We start from the raw sequence: 22244 nt of genomic DNA on the forward strand, positions 1-22244 counted from the left end.
AGAAGGGGTGCTGTGGCTCAAGTGGTAGAGCACTAGCCTTGACCTGAAGAGCTGAGGGACAGCGCCCAGGCCCAGAGTTCAGGCCCATGACCGACAAAAAAAAAAAAAGAATCTTAAGCCAGGCGCCGGTGGCTCGGGCCTGTAATTTTAGCTACTCAGGAGGCTGAGATCTGAGGATCACGGTTCAAAGCTAACCCAGGCAGAAGAGTCCATGAAACTCTGATCTCCAATAAACCACTAGAAAACCAGAAGTGACGCTGTGGCTTGAGGTAGAGCGCTTGCCTTGAGCTGAAGAGCGCAGGGACAGTGCCCAAGTCCAGAGTTCAAGCTCCACGACCGACAAAAAATAAATCTTAATTGTGGTCTAGAAAAGTTGTAATGTTTTAAGAATAAGATGGTAAAGGTATTTCTTAATGGAGGTATTGGGGTTAGAGAGGAACAGACTGGAGCAGTTTTCTGTGATGGAAACTCCGTATGAGCATAGGCCACATATTCAGCCAGCGTTCTCCTCTAGTTTGATGTCTGGCTTATACATAGTACTAAATAAACATTTGTTTACCCAAATGTAATATTATTTAGGTGGATGAGCCAGCTTCCCATATCATAAGGTCTTACAAGGTGATATTGCTTTAATGGAGTTACCATAGTCCAAAAACAGTCCTTAGCCTTGCATCTCCAGAAGCTGTGTCATGAACATGCCTTCCTGTGACTGTTCCAGGAGAAGCCATGTCAGCCAGTCAGTGTATTCTCTTCCTGTCAGAAATGCCTCCCAGGAAGCAAAAGTTAGCATCTTCAGCCAGGCTGATCCCAGCCTGGGGAGAATAGAGTTGGCCGATTTCAGAAGCCAGTGAAATCTGGCTCCAGTAGTCTCATAGCATCAGGCAACTTGACTCTAGTCTGCCACACCTCGCAAACAAATGGAGTGCTGTCAGCTGCTGGATGTCTGCTCCCCTGGACCTGCAAACATACAACAAATAGTTAACATGAAGGCACTTTGTGAAGATCTGGGTTTAAAGAGGATAGAGGAGGAGGGAAGAAGTCCTTGCTGGACAATACCCACACTTTCTCTTCATTACCCTTCCTTAAGTTCTTAATGTGTCTCTATTTCTTTAGAGTTTACTCTACTTACATATCTTGGCATCCATGCTTATAAAAATACTACATTCTCTGTTGACTATTTTGTTTAATGTTAGGTGTCTCTAAAACTCCCTCATAATACCTTTTTTTTGTTTTTGTTTTTTTGGTCGTGGTGGCTTGAACTCTGGGCCTGAGCACTGTCCCTCAGCTCTTCAGCTCAAAGCTAGCACTCTACCACTTGAGCCACAGCACCACTTCTGGTTTTCTGGTGGCTTATTGGAGATAAGAGTCTCACAGACCTTGATGCCCAGGCTGGCTTTGAACCATGATCCTCAGATCTCAGCCTCCTAGTTGCTAGGATGACAGGTGTGAGCCACCAGCGCCCAGCTGCCTAGGATTTTTAAAAATCAAACCCATCATTACATATTGGTTTGACATAATTTCATTTTGTTAGCCATACTTTTATTATTGAAGAATGAACTTTCTCTAACTTTTTAAGGGCTCACTGTATGCTAGACACAGGACAAAAGGTGAAGACCCTGGCAGGATTGGGGAATTTTAGTTGTCCTAAAAAATGTAAAATAATCTTTATATTGGCATAAGTACAAGGCTCAGAGGAAAAAGGTCAGAGCTTAATTTTCAAAAAGTTAAAAGCATACATAAAATGAACTCATGCCAAACATTCGTTTAAATGAGTAATGGAGGAGTCTGCAGGATAGTAAAGTTGGTGCTGAGGAGATTGTAGATATGAAGGTGAGACAGGCCATCAGAAAAGCATACTGAGTACATTTGCTACATGAGAGATGAAACTAGTTTTGTCTAGAGACTCTAGTTTCATTTAGAAAGTAGGTGGTTGTTTTTTTTCTATTATGGGTTAATAAAACAGTGAGTGGTCTTGGTGGCCATGTTTCCTACTAAATAAATCATTTCCATATGTTAACGTGAAATTGTATAGCCTATTGCTTAGCCAACAATAAGTAGACGCTAAAGAAAGGAATAGCCCTTTAGGTAGCTAAACAATGCTTTAGGCAGTGCTCCAGGATGCTGCTGAAGGAACACACAGGCCTCTCCTTTCTCTTCCCTAAGAGGGCCTGAGAAGGAAGAACTGAGGACTTTGGGCCTACTGGACGTGTTCTTAAAGGATATGTAGAAGATACAGCTGCAGAGGCCATGTTTTTATTTACACTGTACAAGAGCTCAGTTAAAAGACAGGAAGACAAGGCAGCAATCTTAGAGGTTTGAGGTCCTTGTAAGAAAGTAAGAGTGACTTGCTGTCAGGCCCTGGTTTGCCTCAATAGAAAGAGAATTTGCTGTCTGGAGGATTCCTGGCCGCGGGGCTCACCAGTGAGGATAAGAGAGTCTCACTTCAGAGGAGGGGCAATGCCCCTCCCTCCCCCACAAAGCTCACCTGTCATCCTGTGAAAACCAAGGTAATGGTCACTGTTTCTTTTATCTTGGTACCCTTTATCTTATATATAAGTTTATCTGATGTAGGGAATCAAAAATGGTGAGACAGGACAGAGGGTGAACCAATGCAGCAGCCATACTCACTCCCAAGACACTATGATGGAAATGAGCTTTACGACTTGGAGGGGAGGGAAAGTGGGAGAAAATGAGGGAGGTGTAACAGTGTTTGACAAGAGTTGTACTCATTTCCTTATTTATGTAACCGTAACCTACTCTGTGCATCACCTTGACAATACAAATACGTATTTTTAAAAAGTGAGTTAAAGCAATAGCCTGGGAATGGGCTCTGAGGTTAAGTATCTGATCACCATGGTCATTGCAGTGAAATCTCCCAATAATGTTTTCTGCCAAAAACAGAATCAGGAGTATACTCCAATGTTGCCTCCCCCACTCCCCAATCCTATGCAGAGATTTCATTTTATTCATTGCTGAAATTCATTTTATTGGGATTTCTGGTGGGTTTGTGTTTTAATGCAACTACATCTCAGTGTCTCAGATGTAACACTGGAATGTATTCATATTGTCATTCTGTCAGAGGTGTAAATGGATTTTCTGAAAGTTTTTTTTTTTTCAGGAGACAATGAACGCCATTACTTTGTGACTTGAGACACTTACAAATCCAAGAAAAAAATAACATTTATTATCTGACTTTTCAGCTTCAGTGATTTTTGCTGTCAGAATTTTAAGTTCTCAGTTCACCCTTTTTTAGTTTGGATATTTGCAAAAACGACTTAAAAAACATCCACATCACATGATGATTTATTTCTCAGTTTGTTTCATGTCATAAAAGGCATAGTGAGCCAAGCGCTATGGCTCACATCTGTAATCTTAGCGACTCAAGATTGTGATCTGAGGATCATTGTTCACAGCCAACCCAGGTAGGAAACTGTGAGATTCTCATCTTCAATTAACCATCAGAACACCGGAAGTAGAGCTGTGACTCAACTGATAGAGCACTAATCTTAAGCAAAAAAGCTCAGGGACAGTACCCAGGCCCTAAGTTCAAGCCCCAAGACTAGCACAAGGAAAACAAAAGAAGTGGTTGAAAACAAATGTTCTGATTTGAAGTGAAATGGCTCCCATTCAACAGCCAGATCTTCATTTCTACCCAACCTTGTAAAGCTTCAATTCTTCCTAAAGTCAGAACATATTCCAAATCACAGAGAGACCTTGTACATTCTAAGCAAGAACTCGACCGCTGAGCTACACCCTCCATCCGAGGCAGTGGCCATTCGAAACTAAAAACGATATTGGCATTTGGTACATTCTGGCTCTTTGAAATGTGCTACTAACAACCTGTTCCATAGACAGAAATGGAATTGATACTCCACATACATGTTTTAATAAGTAGAGGTAAAGTATGACCCTTAATTTCAAATGGTGTATTCTCTTTTTGCCAAATGCAGAAGTTTGCATAAAGCAAGTGTGTAAAAAAATAACTACATGTGTTTACCTAAGTCCCAAATACTTTTAGTCCCATTCGTCATGCCTTCAGTGTTCACACAAAGTCCTCGGGCTTAATCTCAGGCCTGGGTGCTATCCCTGAGCTTTTTATTTGGGGTTTTTGTTTTCTCAAGGCTAGCACTCTAATAGTTGAGCCACAGTTCCACTTCCAGTTTTGTTTTGGTGGTTAATTGGACATAAGAGTCTCACAAACTTTTCAACCTGGCCTGGCTTTGGACCGTGACTCTCAGATCTCAGCCTCTGTGGTTTTAGGCATGAATCACTGACAATTAGCTTAAAGGACTGCTTTTGAGAAGTAATACAGTGGTTCCCTGTTTCTGTCTGTCTATCTGTCTGTCTCTCCCTCTCCCTCCCCCCTCTACGCACACACACACACACAGATTCTGAGAAATTTAAAGTTCCAAGTAGAATGTGTTAACAAAACTATGAATTGCTTTTTCTTGTTTAATCATAACAGAGTGTGAGAGAGAATTAAGAGAGACAAATAATCCTCTGGCGCTCTAAACTGAAACCCGTCACGTTAACTCCCAGCTCCAACACATGGTTTTAAAGATTTACCTTCATGAAACCTAAAAGCTTGTATTCTGCCTCATTGGCACCAGCCTCAAACGGTTCCCTGTCATTGAAGAAAACAAATCTTTTGCTCCTTTCTGCCTGGGGGAGACAGAGGGACTGTGGTGGTCCTGTGTGGCAGAATTAGATGAAAGACTTTTCTTCCACCATGGAGACTCGGAGTCTAATCAAGTGAAATGAGTTTTGAGATCCCAGCTCATTTCCTAGGGGAGGTCAGGTCGCATTGCAAAATCACGACATCTCATTCATCACAACTGACATGGTCTTTGCTCAGGAGAGGGCCCCAACGGAGACCAAACCACCTGTCTTCCCTCAAAAAGGGGCACTTTATCCAAGTTAGAGTTGAAGGCCTTGGAGTGAGGACCCTTACCAGCCACCGGCTTCTCTCTGTATACTACCTGTGCAGTGTGGGAGGGGACTTAAGTTCAAAAGAGGAAAGACAAGTTAAGGAAGATGGGTGGCTGTGTGTTTAATGATCCACATACAAATAGTCTTGGTGGAGATGCTAGCGGTGGATGGCAGGGAAACCAGGACCCGGCTCCTTCTTCTTTATCACCTAGATTTCCTTAAGCAGAAGTGAGAATAACAGCCTGCATCTGAGTTTTAAATGTGAAAGAGCATCTCCTGCTTCCCAGGCCAATAAATGATCATTATCTCTTTTATTTCTTTCAGGGCATCGTTGTAACACCCTTGCTACTGCTGCTTTTTGTGAGTATTTTGATATTGCCTTTAATATCTCTTATTAAAAGCCATCTACACCCTTTAAGGAAGGCCATTAGAATAAAAATTGAGATTTGAATCCTCCTTGGCACCCTGAATCACATTTAAGCAGGTGTTGCAGCAAAGTGGTCCCAGGAACCAGCACACAGACACATGCGTGACAGTGAAGGACAACATCAGCTCCCAATTATCAGGCCTCCAACCCTGACTAAATGATAAGCTATTATGAATTAATGACCTGGGACACAGGGCGCACACATGCTGGTCTTTATGTTCTCATTAGTGCTGGTTGACCCAGTGTTTGGTAGTGCTGCACAGAAAGAACATGGGCCCGGGGACCAGGACAAGCTAGGCTTCGAGGCTAGGTTTGTCTGTAGCTGGCTCCTCTGGAGTTTCTGGTTCCTCTATGGTTCATCTGTAAAATGGGAAGCAATAATTCCCCCACCCCCAATAGGCATTCCCCCCCCCCCCCCCATGATAATGAAATGTGCTTTTGAATTAAAAAAAAAAATAGTAAGTAGATACAAGCCACTGGTTAACTCACCCAAAATTGTTCTGAACACAAGAAATGCTAATTAACTGTCTTATTTCCTTTGGCACTAGGCATATGAGAAATCAGATGAAAGATTATAATAGAAATTAATGTTATCTCACGCTGAGCAAAGCATATGTAATCATGAGTGCTACCTAAAATATTTTATGAACTGTGAAGTTTTTTCATACACACATCCTCCAAATATAAATCATTCCGCTTACCACTGAAATGTAGTGGGATGTGTTTCTGGGGATGAAGTGGAGCTGTTTGACTAGGACTATTTGTCAGGGAATTAAAACTATGGGGAGAATTTATTTAATTATAGTGTAATTACCCAAGTTGGAATTCAATTAGAGTAATAGAGTGAGGGACTTCATTTCTAACCAGCTGTGTGGGAAATAGAGAGAGATAGACATCCTCCTAAACAGTTGGATTCTGCATCTTTTATGAAAGACATTATCTTCAAGTAATAAGCCCCAGCCTCACCCTCCTTTCTGAAATGCTCACTCCACTCTGGCAAGGTCACAAGAGTCAGATCATCAGATCACTTCCAGCAGCAGAACAAACTTCATTATTTATTTAGACCCCCCCCCCCAACCCCCAACTCAGAATTTGCAGTGGGTCACATTAAAACTAAAGATGGTGTTTGCGTTAATTTGGATGAAAAGGCTTGCTTGCTGCCCACCTATGCACATGGCCACTAACAGATGATGCCAGGAACTTGAACTCAAGATCCCTAAGGCAGTTTCCCAGGAGAATCCCTCATGGACAGAGGATATAGGCCAGCCTGGGAGACTGGTATAGAGTCTGGCCTCTAGTGACTCACAAAGTAAATGACATCCGCTTTCTCCATTGCAGAAGAGAGATGTCTCATGTGACTCATTTTGGAAGAGTAGGGATAAGCTGCAATAAGGTGACTGAGACCTGAGATAGCACTTAAAAGGATCTGTCTGTCTGTCTGTCTGTCTTCAAGTAGTTGAACAAAGGGAGTCTGATTCAACATGTCAATTTATGAATACCATGCCTGTTGATCAATATTATCTCTTTCATCATCCCTCATCTCTCCCGACCTCACCCATCCCCTCAATTTACCTAGCTCCACGTTCACATATGCACACCGAATATGTGACTTGACTTTAAGTGACTCTAACACTGGGATCTGTGGTACCATCCTTCAGCTTATGACTAAAGAACCAAATGAGTGCTTTCTCCCTCTTCTTCCCATCTATGTGTAGGACGTTTTCTGCTGATGAATGTATAGCATCACATCACTGCAAGCTTTCCTCCACACAGACCGTGAGCTTGTGTGCTTTAGTTGGTTCAACATCGTAAAATAATAGAGAATAGTGAAAGAGACTCCAAGACCCTTAATGTAAAAGTTTAATGCTTCTCTTCTGATCTAATGGACTTCCCAGAAGTTCAGTGCCATTGTACTTTGGCAGATACTCCTGTGTTGCATGATTTTCAATCACATGAGGAGTACACACTTGTTTTGTCTGTTTGGGTTATTGTGCAGTTTATAAACTATGAGACTTATTTACACTTGGGTTAATAGGACTTACTGAGCAAGACAAGAACCCAAGTGACTTAAAATAGGAGCACTTTCCATAAGAAATGTATTGGGCCGATGGCTCATGCCTGTAATCCTAGCTACTCAAGAGGCTGAGATCTGAGGATTGCTGTTCAAAGCCAGCCCAGGCAGGAAAAGCCATGAAACTCTTATCTCCAGAAAACCGGAAGTGGCACTGTGGCTCAACTGGTAGAGTGCTAGCCTTAAGCTGAAGAGCTGAGGGACAGTGCTCGGGCCCAGCGTTCAAGCCCCATGACTGACAAAAAAAAAAGAAAAAAAGAAATGTATTGGGTTTTTTTTCCCCCTCAATACCCTGTTTATTTGTTTATTCATTTAGTCATCCGATGCTCCTGTTAGTGCTTGAACTCAGGGTCTGCACTCTCTCTTGGCTTTTTCACACAAGGCTGGTGTTCTACTATGTAAGCCAAATCTCCATTTCTAGCTTTTTGGTGATTAATTGGAGATGAGTCTCATGGGCTTTTCCTTGACTGGCTTAGAACCCTGATCCTCAGATCTCAACCTCCTGGTGTGAACCACCTGTGCCTGGCTTCAACATCCTTATAATTGTTGCTCCGAAAATGATACATTAAAGTCCTACCCTCCAGTACACAAAAGGTAAAAAAAAAAAAAAAAGAAACCACATTATTTGCAGATGTAATTAGTTCAGATGAGGACACAGGGAGTAGGCTGGGCTCTTCATCTAAGAGCAGGAGCAGAGACCCACAGAGAGCTCCAGGTGAGGCAGAGGTTCGCATTCTGCCAGCACAAATCAAGGAATACCACAGATGTCAACACACTTCAGAATCCAGAAGAGACGATTCCAGATTGCTCATCTCAGACTTACTACTTCCAGAGCTACACGACAATACCTTTCTGTTGCTTTAAGTTGCTCTGTTTGTGAACTTTGTTACAGACACCCACGAAGCTAATATAGCTCCTAAAAATTTCATCACATCATTATATTTTGAAAACAGAAAATTCTTGGTAGTCAGGCATAGTTTCTGGTGAAGATAGTTTTGCCAGTGAAGTCTTGACGCCCTGTACTATTATTGTGCTATATGCAGATGGGAATCAGACAGGCGTGACCACCTTTACACGTAGCAGCTCCTCTCACCTTATATAAGAAAGAATCGATTGTGTCACAGCTTCGTATCCCAATTTATTTCTACAAAACATGCCTCTTTGGAGACATATATTAAATACATACAAGTGCATTAAATTACTACTTTTTGAACGTTGATAAATTTCGATTAACATCTGAGGCAAAGAAAAAGAAGATGTGATTGTTGCCTTGCAAAATCTTAAAGCTTAGAGAGTAAGCAGGAGTAAAGAATATGGAAGAAATCTAGAGGAAAAAATTAACTGGTAGGCTGTGCAGTTCACACTGAGTTTAATAGAAGCTCATCGCAGGAGGGGTCTGGGTCAGGGAGAGAGCAGGGACAGCCTTGGTCTGTGATTATTGTTCATTTCTCTAGTAATTGCTGCCTGTGATAGAAGAGTCTTCAACTCTTGAGCCCCTTGCTATCAACAAAAGCAATGTATACAGCTATTAAGGCCGTGTGTAATACTGTGATTTTGAATAGCATCCCACTTACAGTTCCGTGATCGATGGTCACGTTCGGGAGAGAGATGTACAGAGATATTAACAGTAAGCATAAATGGCTAACAGGAGGAACGAGCCATTTGCTTATCTCAGTGTTTTCCTTCACACTGCGCCAGTTTCTCACGTGTGTTTGGAAGTGTCTATCTCTAAAGCAAGTAAGGATGCAATAGCTCGTGAGGCTGGACTAGCTCATCTCCTCCCTGCAGTGTCAGTCCCAGAGGTCGTGCTCAGAGAATTCCGTAGAACCTTTCTGAAATGCTCATGCCAACCTCCACCCCATTCAACTTTATCCAATTCTAATTGGGAAGGAAAGAGAGAGAGAACCCTTGGTGAACAGTTTCAAGTGGTCTAGATTTGACAGAGGTGTTACTGATAAACTCTGTCCCCTCTTTAAGACCATGGGCCCCAGAGAAGCCGTGTCTCCGCTGGCCTGAGACTTAGAAAAGCTCACTGGAGTGACAGAGAGTGATATCTTGGGCAGCACTGTCTTCCTTGGTTTCCCACCGAGGCCAGTCTGAGTGTGCTCCTTGAGAGCAGGTAGGGTCTCCAGAGAGGAGAGAAACAGCCTTGCCTGGAACATACACTTCTGGAGGATCTCAAGCATCTGTTCTGCGGTCCAGTTAAAAGGACAGTGAACAGGTTCTTTGGCTCCTGAACCACACTCCTGACAGACAAGATGAAATCATTGCCCAGTGAACAGGGAGCAAAGTGTGTTCACGCCTGCCTCTAAGCCCTCCAACTTCCCCTTTGGGTTAGGAGCAGCCAATTCGCAATTTAACTGGGCACACTTCACTCAAGTTTCTGTGTGGTTTGAATAACCAGAAGCTATGACGGTACACATCAGGCACGGGGAAAGCCTGAGCATAGTGTATGCAAGGTCTTCAGTTCACTTCCCAACACCCCCAAAAAACCCCAAAACCTAAAAACCAGTTTTCATCAAAGTTACTGGGAGATAATCTTTTGGCCTTACATATTAAATTAGCATATAATAGATGAACTTGGAGGATAATCAGGCTAAGTCAGGAAAGACAGGCAGAGAAAGACAAACAATGCACCATCTCACTTATATGAGGAAGACAAAAAAGCTAAATTCCGAAATAGAGGGTGGTTACTAGGTTCTAGGCGCGGGAAAGTTGTACACTGGCTTATAGCATGAGACTCCAGTTAGTCATAGCATATTGCATAGTTAAAGTTGGTTAAAAAAATAATTCTTAAGTATTTTTACCACATACAGTAAAAGGAACTGGGGGAGATAGTTGAATAGCTTAAACTGGGATAATCATTTTGCAGTGTGTGTGTGTGTGTGTGTGTGTGTGTGTGTGTGTGTGTGTGTGTGTGTGTGTGTGCGCATGCGCACGCGCGTGTGTGAAGTCATATTATGTGCCTTCAATATGTATAATTTTTGTCAATTATACCTCAATAAAGCTGGAAAAATATAAATTATCATATGCACAAAATAGGGAAGCCATGCTTTTTGTAATATTTATCTTTTAAAATCTATTTTCTTCTTTATGTCTCCAAGAAAAAAAAAGGCCATATACTTAGCTATAAAAAGATCATTTCCTCTGCTAAATCGACTCTCTGCGCAATAACCCAATTTTACTTTGATATACACAACTAAATCAATATGGCTGTTTAACAACCATATTCCTAAAGTTGATAAAAATCATACTTGTTTTTACATTGAGTCTGTCACCTGCCATACATTTATCTTGTCAATTTCATGAAAAGAATTAGTTTAGTTTGCAAGTGTTCCTTTGAGAAAAAGACAGCAGCGAATGAGGGAAAGGCAGGACTGTAGTTCATGGGGAAAGGTGAAATCCTACCAGTTGACTTAAGCTCCCAGGTCAGCTTTTTGCTAGTTATTTGGGAGATGGGGATCTCGCAGACATTTCTTCCCAGGCTGCCTACAAACTATGATTCCCCTCTCCCTCCCCCTGGTCTCAGCCTCCTGAGTAACTAGGATTTCAAACATGATCACTAATGCTAAGCTTAAATGATATTTTTGTGACAGGAAGACATTAATGAATTTGCCTTCCATAATGTAAGTACAAAAAAGTTACATCCAATAGGAAGCCAGCCCCTCTACTTCTTTCTGTGGTGGTTCAGAGAAGGTGGAATTGAATAGGAAGGGAACAAATCTTGATCTGTGCCTGAAGCCACTGCTTCCTGATTTATTAGCAAAAGTGATTGAATATTCTTGTCATACCACAGTATAAACTGTATATACCTATTCTTATTTTTGCCTGAATGTGGTGCTAATGAAAGTGAAGGCCAATCATCAAGGGTGAATTATTTAATACAATAATGTTTTAATAGCTGAGAAGAGACACAAATAGTGGTGATGCCTGTGGCTAATGGATTTCCCTGATAGGAGATAAAAGGCTGATTACACCACCAAGCGAGTGAAGACCTGGTGCGTTAATGACAATTTACAGGTCAGCTCACTTACAGGAGTGATTTAAAACACACCATCTGTTTTCCAGCGGTCCACTGGTAAATGTGATTCTGTACACGGTCAGCATCTCTTTCTCTCACAGTTTTCACTTATTTGTCTTTCTGAGGCTGGATATTTTAGCAACTGAACTCCCAGATTCTTTCCAAAATAGTTTTTAAATTGAATGGGTTGAGAGCAGTCAATCCCACTTTCACTCTGCCTTTCTCAGAGAATTAAGCCCTAATACCCCAAGGCATTCTGTGAATTGAATTACCTTCCCTCAGATGCATCTGTCCTGGTACTGGTTATGTATCATCCTTGGTAATGTTGAGAAAATAGTCACTCAATTAACTGCCTGTGTCCTGTGGTGTAAATTGTGGACCCCAGTTGCGAAGAGCGCCAGTTTCCCATCTCCAGGCAAGGTCAGGGCATCTCTCTCTCTCTCTCTTTCTCTCTCTCTCTCTCTCTCTCTCTCTCTCTCTCTCTCTCTCTCTCCTTCCTTCCTCTTTCTCTCTCCCTCCTTCCTTCTCTTCTCCCTCCTTCCTTCTCTTCTCCCTCCTTCCCTCTCCTTTCTCTATCTTTTTTTTCCTCTCGTCTCTTTTCTCTCTCCTCTCTCCTTTCTCCTCTCTCTCTTCTCTCCCAGCTTTGTGCCTTCTGCAATCATTCTGCAATAGGATGAACTGTGAGGGCTGTGGAGCTATACTTCTAGGTTCAAAGCATGGCTCTCTTCTTTTATATTTTTTTCCTTTTTAATCCCTGGTCATACTGGAGTTTGAATTCAGGGCCTCAGCCTTGCTTGGCTTGCTTGCTTGGCTGGCCCTCTACCACTGCTCTACCTCCAGCCTAGCTCTTTGATTTTTATTTTGAAGGTGGAGTCTTGTGGACATTTCTTACCTGTCTGGCTTTGAACCTTGATCCTCCTATATTAGCCTCCTGAGTAGCTAAGATGACAGGTGTGAGCCACTGGCATTGAATTTTTGTAAATCTTGGCTCTCAGTTTGGGGCCATGGTGACCTTGTCCAGATTGTGTCTTGTGTGGCCGTATGGAGATGAGGGTACTAATTAGATCTACCTCAACGATGAGGAGTCAACTATACTGCGCATGTGAAGCTTTTATAACAGCATGTTTGGCACAGAGAGGACTGCCTGGCTGGGGGAACTGTGGGGGACGAGTGGGTGGGAGGCTAGGCTGATCTCCGAGTCTGCGAAGTAAGTAGGCCTTTGTAACTTAGCTGAACAAAACTGGCAGAATGAAAAGAAAATAACTCCAGCTTTCTTTACTACCTAGTCATTCACTGATTGACTATGCACATCTACCACACACTCAGTCCCTGCCTCTCCCACTGTGAACTTCAGGGAAGCGGCAGCAGCAGTGTCACCGGGAAACTTGTTAGAAACACAAATTCTGTCGTCTCCATCACTCTCCCAGTCTCTCTGAACCACCAGTGCTGGAACGGTCTGTTTTCCTGAGCCATCCAGATGTGTCTGATGGGTTGGAGTTTGAGAACCTGTAACACAGATGTGAAATATGAACAAGAGTATGTTCTGATCTTCAGGAGCATCTAGTGTCCCCCTGAGAGACAGATTTGTGAACAAGAACAGGTGTTTGTGAACAAGAATGGGTTTGTGAACACGAACAAGGTTGGGAGAAGTGCATCAGACATATAGAGAACGGCGGCTCACAGAAGAGGAGGTGGCCAACCAGCCTTTTGGAAAGAATTCCTAAAGACACCATTCTTAAATTGAGACTTGGCAAAAGACTAGAGCTTTTCTGGTAGGACATGACTCTCCAAAGACAAGTACTCGAGTGCTCTCTGGCAGGCACGCAGACCTCTACTTTAGAAAAGCAGCCCTCAAGAGAAGACGCCTCATGTTTTGTCCATGGTTACACATCCACGACACCTAGAATTTACCCTGGCTTTCAGGGTAAATTATACTCAGCCACTATTTAAATAACTGAACACAAGAGAAGCTAAAATCTCTCCTGTGAATCATTGCTTTCTGCACATATGAAACCCAACAAGCCAAACTACTTGTGAGTTTTACACTTTTTAAGTCATATTTCTAAGCTGGTTGCTCACACTTGTAATCCTACCTACTCAGAAGAGTTGAGAGCAAAAGGATTATGGTTCAGACTGGCCCAGGAAAACATGCAGGACTTTTTCTGGAACAAGAGTGCATGCAGGCCAGCCCAGACAGAAAAGTTCACAAGACTTTTCTCAAAGTTTCCATCTTAATGCAAAGAAGCCAGGTGTGGTGGTGTACCCCTATTATCTACAGTGAGAAGCTAGAATAGGTGGCTTTTCATCCAGGTACACACCCAAAAGGAAACAAGACCTATCTCAAAATAGGGGCATGGCTCAGCAAGTGAAGGGCCCTGAGTTTTCACTTTAGTACTGCCCCCCAAATAAAAAATCAATGAGTTAATAAGTACATAAATAATAAAGCATTCTTTCCTGAGAGAAATTATCCTATGACTAGTGTTTGCTTAGCATACTGTAGGTTAAAGCATGGCTTGGCACGCGAGACGAATTAGCTCTGAATCTGCTGGGGAGTGCAAGTGAAGCCCGGGAATTGCTCGGTTTAAGTTGATCCAGAACCTGCAAATTTACTTGCAAATTACTGATGCATCTTTTAAGCATCTTCTAACTGCAACAAGTTTCTCATTAAAATAGGAAGAGGCAGGCCAGGCACTGATGGCTCACACCTATAATCCTAGCTACTAAGGGGGCTGAGATCTGAGGATCATGGTTCAAAGCCAGCCTGGGCAGGAAAGTCCATGAGACTCTTATCTCCGTTAAGCCACCAGAAAACCAGAAGTGCTGCTGTGGCTCAAATGGCAGTGCACTCACCTTGAGCTGAAGATCTGAGGGACAGCGCCCAGGCCCAGAGTTCAAGCCCCACAACCGGCCAAAAAAAATAAAAATAGGAAGAGGCAAACCTCCCCAGCAATACAGCGTCTTCTGTGTTGGTTAAGATGAAGTCTGTGGACAAAAGGGTTGAGTCCTGTTCTCCTATGTCCAGTGCTCACCCTGCTTGCCAGCGCACACTTCACAGCATCAGAAATGCCCCTGTGGGCACCTGTGCTTCCCCTGACCACAGTGAGAGGCCGGCAGCCACGTCAAAAGCAAGGACTTGAGCCCAATTGCACTCCTGTCCTTCCTTTCAGAGCTACCTGCAAGGGAGCAGACTTTCATCCCTGCCACCCTCCTCTGGCACTGGGTACCGAGTGAGTGCCACCCTTGGCTAGCTTGTCTTCTCTGACAGTGCCTCAGAGGAGGGTCGCCCTAACCGGGTTTCCAGTCAGGTGTTCTCCACAACAAAAGGACCTTGGGGATCCTGGACAAGGTCCACCTCAGCCATCGCTTGTTCCACTGTCTCCTTGTCAGACGCTGTTTGACGGATGGAGAAATTAATTAATGTTTCAGTACAAATAAAATTGAGATAGAAAGGAGAACCAGAGATGTCTGAGCCCCGTCCTGAGATCCTAAATAGGAATTGTCACCTTTTGTATGAAGATGACGGCTATAAATCCTGCTTCTTCTCTCTGAGCATGGTAAATCATGGGCAGAGAACTTTGAGCTGGATAATTATGAACTTGGAAACTGTATTCTTGAAAGTTTATTTTTCTATTCATTCGGCACCTTGATTTCTCTTAGAAATCTATTCTTCTATCCTTGCCCAAGAACAAATTTAGGGTTCATATTTAAACATAAAGTGTATTTGTTAAGTACATTGTGCTTCAATGGCATACTTGGCTTCTCAGTGGGATGTAGTTAGGAGCTTTCAGTCCTTAGTTTTTGCATTAAAAAAAAAAGACCTGCCAACCATGGAACATTTGAACACACCAAGACTCCTGCAGACTCTAGTGCAGTTTCACTTTTTTTCTGCTGACTCTCTTCACTTCTTTATGTTGGTTGTCGAGGCAGGGAGGCTGCATGGGGCATGGGGAGAGGTGGATAGCTCGTGCTGAGTGCGGGATCGTCGATGGAGCGATGAGCACATTGCTGTCATCTTGAGTGTGCTCAAATTGGGCCTGAGCCGAGGGAAAGAATTTATACAGTGCACCAGGTTGGAGAAAAAAAATCAGCAAAGCATTCATGCAGAATGGGAAATCAAAACCAGAATGGTGACACATGCCTAGAATCCCAGCACCCAGAGACGGGAGCAGGAGGATCAAGGGTTTGAAGCCAGCCTGAACAACAGAGAGTTCCAGCTCAGATTGTGCTTCACAGTGAGATCCCGTATCAAAGAAAAATAATCAAAAATCAGTAAAAATATTGATAATGTAAAATTTTATTCTCAGCCCTCAACTTCATTTATCCAAATATCTGCTTTGTTTTACTAGACATCGTGCACCATTGCTACTTTAGTGTCCATTCACAAAATTACTTTCTAAAAGCTATTTCTGAGTTTAACTGAACTCAAGAAAGAAATGAGAATCTCTGGATCAGGCTTTTGAACTTGGACAAACAGAAGGAGGTTTGGTGTTAACCCATGGTTTGAACACAGGGCTTTGTGCTTTCTCAGCTGATGCTCTATGTCTTAAGCCATGCCTCCACTAGCTGCTTGCTGGTTAGCTTAGAGACGGAGTCCCGGAAGTTTCGGCCAGGGCTGTCTTTGACTCTCCATTCTCTAGCTCTCTGCCACCTTCCTGAGCAGCTAATACAATAGGCATAAGCCACCACAGCTAGAAAAACAAAATTCATGGAAAAAACTTCGTGATTTTTGTGGGACTCAAGTTGTAACTGTTAGTATGAAAGAATGAAAAAAAAAGAATGAAGGAGAAAAATGCGGGATTCTGAACCTTTCAAGGGCGGATTGAAATTTTAAGTTGAAAACTAAAGTGTTTTAATATCTCTCTTCTACCGGACCTTACATAAGAATAAATTCTAGCAAAGCTGAGACTAAAGACAAATGATCTTTGACTTGAGGGATGTGACAGTCGGAAACTATTTCAGGCATAAATAGATATTATCCTGGTAGATAATGCTTACATGTTTGCAAAGAGATTAAGTAAAAATTACACAAGTTACATTTGTGGATAAATATGCTATACATTAGTGCAGACCCAGAACGACTTTCCTATACAGCAGTGTATTCATTGCTCATGATGGCACTGGTGGATCACACCTGTAATCCTAGCTATTTGTAAGGCTGAGATCTGAGGATCAAAGTTCGAAGCCAGCCTGGACAGGAAAGTTTGTGAGACTTTTATTTCCAATTAATCACCAAAAAACTGGAAGTGCAGATGTGGCTCAAAGTGGTAGAGCGCTAGCCTTGAGTGAAAGAAGCTCATGCCCAGGCCTTGAGTTCAAGCCCCAGGACCAGCAAAAAAAAGAAAAATGTATTCAGTAGTAAGTAATTTAATTGTCCATCAGTAATTAACGTTTTTCCTTAACTCTAATCTCTGAGTAAAAACTATGTGTTAAGATACTGACTAGTCTATGTTAAATTTAGAAAATTTCAGGCAGCTTTACTCCTTTTCATTGATAGCTACCAGTTTTTTGGTGCATGTGAGAGAAATCTGTAGAAATCGAATTTATTTACTGCATTATTTCATGAAGCCCAAGATTTGACTGCTGATTCGTGGTCATTCTAATTCTTGCTTTCTGATTTTACAGCTTGGTTCATCCTCTTCTGTGCCTTTTACATCTATTTTCTCTCAGCTTTTTATGACCGTTGTGGTTCCTCTCATCATTGGACAGGTAAAGTCTCCATTCTACCTGATCTTTCTTTTAAGTTATTATTAGTAGTAGTAGTAAAAGTAGTAATAGTGTAGCATTGTTACCTTTCCTTCATGGTACTGGGGTTTAAACTCGGCTTTTGCACTTGATAGGCAATTGCTCTACTGCTTAAGCCCCACCCCTTATCTCTGTCCTTTCTCTAAAGATGAAATTGTGAAGTTTTATACCATGTCAAGAAATTGAGAGAAAGGATATTCACAAGGAGGAAACAGCTAAATAAAAATAGAAAGTTTTGTTTATCACAGGATGCTTTGTTTAACTTTTCAAAGTCAGGTTAATCTGCTTTGCAGATTGTTTTCTGTAAGAACCCCCCCAGACTCTTACAATTCGATCTTGAATATTTAGAGTTGGTTTTTTTTCTGATTTGTCTTTAAGAGGATTAATAGCAAAAATTTGTGTATTTGAAATTAATTTAACACATTACTAGTAAGCATGTGATGTAATTATAAGCATATACATGAAAAACAAGTATTTTGGGTAGTTTGTTGGTTTTCAGGAAACCATAGGACCGGAGGACAGAATATAATGTGTTACTGAAATAATCAATACACAGAGTTTAAGAGCAACTAGATTCCAAGCTAAAATCCACCTTTTGTTTGCTGTATGTTCTTGGGCACTTACTCTCCCTCGCTCCAGGCTCATAGTTGATTAAATATGATAACAGCACCTCACTTAGAGTTTTGTCATGAGAACTGAAGGAAATATGCATGAATATAAAGTTCTTAGCCTGGAGTGTGACTCAGGTAAGTGTGCTGTAACTGTCACCATCCTCAGGTCACCTGCAAATACGGAAGAGGGAGCAACTGCAAAAATAACGTGTGTGTAAGATGTGGGGGTCTTCCTCCGGGGCCCCTGGAGGGTCGACAGGAAGTGCCCTGGAGCATGGCCTTCAGCAGCATGAAAGAGGTAGATGTGCTTGATGCTTTCCCAGCAAGGCCTCCGCCAGCCATCTGGGGCTGGAAACACCCCTAAGTCGTCCTGCCTTAAATGGGAGCTTCCAGTCTCCCCAGTCGTTAGAGACTCACCTCTCTTACACCCCAGGAAGGACTGTGACAAAGATGAACTCACCTGAAACCGAGCAAACACTTGCAGCCCCTGAGGGAACTAGCCCCTTCCTCAACCTAGGTCTGGACAAACCAGCACACTCTGCGGTACACAGACGGGGCTTTAAAAACTTCTCATTTTATCCATAAAAAGGCTAACTATAGCATGGATGAGGAGATGTAAAAATAAAGAATACCTGTAATTAAATATAAAATGATGCTTGGAAAAAACTTTCTCTACAGTGCAGATGCCACATCCTCAGCCTACTGCTCAAACCCCGCATGTCCTCCCACAGGCTCCTCCCCCGTGTCCTCCCGCAGGCTCCTCCCCCGTGTCTTCCCTCTGGCTCCTCCCCCGTGTCCTCCCGCTGGCTCCTCCCCCGTGTCCTCCCGCAGGCTCCTCCCCCGTGTCCTCCCGCAGGCTCCTCCCCCATGTCCTCCTGCAGGCTCCTCCCCCCATGTCCTCCCGCAGGCTTCCCTGGCTTTTCTAGACTTCTCCCTTCTTTTCAGGTCTTTCTAGTCACCTCCTGCTCCCTCCCTACTCACTTAATCCTTTAATTCAGGTCTCCTTTGAACTCTAATGTTTTCCTATTTTCTTTTTTTTTTTTTTCCTATTTTCTTTTATCACACTTTATCTGATGCCTGTCTTTGTCCTTCTTGAAATACACATTTTATTTAGTAGGCTTTTTAAGTTCCATCCTCCCCCCTTAAACTCATGAACTAGTTCATGAGTACAGGAACCATGTATATTTTGTTCTGTTGCATTCCAAGACTCTACAATAAATGTTTAGAATGAGTGAGAAAAGTCATGACTGCATGAGCATTCTGTGAGCAATAAGGGATATGCTATGTCTTATAGATGCATAATCCAGTCTGTCTTTCTCTCACCACTACAGTTTAAAACTGCGGACAGCATTAGTATGAATCCATACTTACTTTGTTGGTTCTGAAAATAATTCCACGTAATCACTTGGAGCACATAATTGTTCTCTTAGTTGACCTTGAATATATCCTTATTAATAATAAATGTTTGGTTGGCTTAAAACACATGAACAAAAATGGCCATGCCTAAATTATTCATTTTTTAATGTATAGGGTTATATAATTTATGTAATTAAAGAATATTTATCCAAAAAAAACCTCCAATGAATTATTAGATGGCTCATCCTTTGTGTGTTACACAGCAAAGTATTCCGTAAATTATAAAGTAATAAAGTTAGTCAAAAAGTAGCAGTTTGTTTTTAAGCGCTCTAGGGCTGGAGGCATGCCACAAGTGGAAGAAGACTTTCCTAGGAACCGTGAGGCTCTGAGTTCAAATTTTAGTTCAAAACTACCAAAACAAAAATTCTTTGAAAAAAGTATTCTAGATACCAATGAACTCTACTGGCTTTTCCCCCATTTAAGGTGCTTTGCTTGCATCTACTTACCCCTCTCCTGTATTCCCCTCTTAGGATTAATAATCACAACCACCTGTTAGCATGGCTCCTCTTCTGAGGATCTCTGGCCTGATCCCTAGAGAGCATCTACCATGTTAGGCATTTCATATTAATTAATCCTCAATACGCTTATTTTTACATCCTTTTTAGAGATGAGGCACAGTAATTCATCAAAGATCCAGCTAACGAGTGGAGTCAGGATTCCAGGTCAGACACACTAGTTCCAATCTAGGCCTTGACCTTCTGTTTCCCTGGAAACAGAGGACACATTCCTATACAGCCACCTGACTGGCATGGTAGCATGCTAAGCATGTTGTCTGGGCTCATGCCTTCATATTCACCTGGATGATATTTGTAGTCTGTCATGAGAATGAAATGAAGCAGTAGTGGGGAAGAATTTCTCAAAAGCTAAGTGGATGATGGATATTTATTGTTCATGTATCTCTTTATAAGCATACTAATATCACTTCAGATCTAACCAGTATTTAATCAAACATTTTAAACACCTGTGTTCTATAAATTGTATCTGACTTCATCTCTAGCAATATCCTTTCAACAGAGTATCAATTAAACAGAGCCCAAATGCTCTGAAAATATCAGATTCTATGCAATAGAGGATGAAAATTGAAGAAAGAATCTAAAGCCACCTTGAAGAGAAATACATCATAAAAATTCAGGCTTAACATGAAAAATTATCTGTCATTTATTCTCACTCAAAAATCAATTTGTAAATGTAAAGACAGAGTAGAAAGAAAAAGCAAGGAAATACCTTGACAAAAAAAAATCAAGAAAACTGAAATGATAGATAATATGCTTAACAGATACCTTGGTGCGGTGACATTCTTCATCTAAGATATGTCATTTTTACAGGTCTCTACTTGGAAGTTCTATAGTAATTGATATGTCACTCAGCTTATGAGAAGTTCAAAATCAAATTTAAGTTTTCCTTTGCCTTTCCAGCTACTTAGTTTAAAATAAAGAAAAGCAAAATGTTGAGGATTAGACAATAAAAATAAAAAGCTTCTTCCTATGGGCAATTCCTTTTCCTTTTCTGCAGGGAAAAACAAACAAGGAGAATTTGTCTCTTAATTTGTAATACCACAGTCTCTCTGAACCAGGAGGACAAATGAGTTGATACAGGTTCTGAGGGGAAAACACCTTGTCCCCCCTCAACTTGATTTGTGTTCTTTCTCAAAAGAGAAGACATACATTTCAAGTTCTATTGAGAGTATGGTATTGTTCTAGTCTATCTCTAGCACTGTTATTTCCAGTAAAGTTATGAAAATCTTCAATGGGGCCAAAGAGTTTGGAGAATTTTCTAGTGATGTGAGTTTTGACACATGGAAGATGTGTAAGTTACTGAAATGTAAGTTTATTGTGCAAGCACATGTCAACGCAGCCTCGCTCGGTTTTGTTTATGGAACATTTTAACACTTTTCTAGCTATACAATGCAAAAGCAGCTGCTTTGTGAACTTAATTTTAGAGGAACATGGAAAAGCTCTATGGAGCCTGGAAAGACAGGAAATGACTTACTTAGGAAACACAGACAGATAGCATAGCAAGACTAAAATTGTCACCATTTTTCCTCCAAGGGTTTTGTTTCACCTATGGATCTATCCACTGCCCAATTTCCCAGTTGTTTCCTCCACTGAAATCCACCCATGAATCTGTTTAGAAGAAAAACATTCTGCTTAGGAGGATTCTGTTTCTTGAGTACCAAATTACTGCTCATAAAGTTGGTTGATGGTTCAGTATTTGTGTTGGTTTTAAAATGGTTTGTCCTTTAAATTATACTTTGTTGATACTTCATTGTTTTGTCAGAGAGGGCCGAGATAGTAGAGAGAAAGTCACTTTTCCTTTGGAAATTCTGATCATACATTCCGTAGTTTATTTCATAGTTAACTTGTGTGCCTTTAACATTGTATATCAAAACAGAACTGAATGACAAGTATATTTCCATACTTTGGTATATTCTCCATTATTTTTTAAAGTTATATTTTGTTATCTTTAAGTAGTTGTACAAAGGAGCTACCAGAAGTGCAGTGATCGATGCCACTATGGTTGTCATCTTGATCCGTTTCACTATTTCATTCCTCCCAACTCAGCCCCTCCCCTCAATTTTCCTAATTTCATAGGATATTCAGTGAATATTATGACTGCATTCACCCATCTTCCTCCCTTGTTTATCTACTTCCCTCTCCTTGACCTTCCCACATACCTTTCAAGTGCCAGTCTCCTGGTATTCACGTTGTTCGACCATGAGTTAATCTTTCTAAGGAATTACAGGAGTTAATTTACATTAAATTTACAAGACCTTCAGACCTCTGCTCCCAAACACAGTAGAGTAGGAAATGACTAATGTCACCCATGGCACCATATTTGAACTTGGCCTGTCTGGATCAGTCACGATACCACTAGACTGCCACCCGAAGCTTCCATTCTCTAAGACCTCAGTCCCCAACACTGAGTAACAGCCACTCTGAGCTCTCTGTATTTTACTGCATTTGAAACTTCAAGGAAAAGAACTTTAAACAGACAGGTCACCATGGGTTGAGATCACTGGTACCTCCA

General features: G+C 41.7%; 1 protein-coding gene across 2 annotated transcripts in view; it reads left to right on the plus strand.

Annotated features, from left to right (window-relative positions):
• The window catches only part of Slc10a7 (solute carrier family 10 member 7), a 165461-nt gene that overhangs the window by 117736 nt on the left and 25481 nt on the right, over positions 1–22244 (plus strand). For both annotated transcript variants that reach the window (XM_042701822.1, XM_042701821.1), the window contains exons 6-7: positions 5254–5289; positions 17071–17154. In XM_042701822.1, coding sequence (XP_042557756.1) covers positions 5254–5289; positions 17071–17154 — 120 coding nt within the window. The remainder of the gene's footprint in view (positions 1–5253; positions 5290–17070; positions 17155–22244) is intronic.

This window comes from Dipodomys spectabilis, unplaced genomic scaffold, assembly GCF_019054845.1.
Source record: "Dipodomys spectabilis isolate Male_0828 unplaced genomic scaffold, ASM1905484v1 ptg000297l, whole genome shotgun sequence".
In the NCBI taxonomy this organism is placed as follows: Eukaryota; Metazoa; Chordata; class Mammalia; order Rodentia; family Heteromyidae; genus Dipodomys; species Dipodomys spectabilis.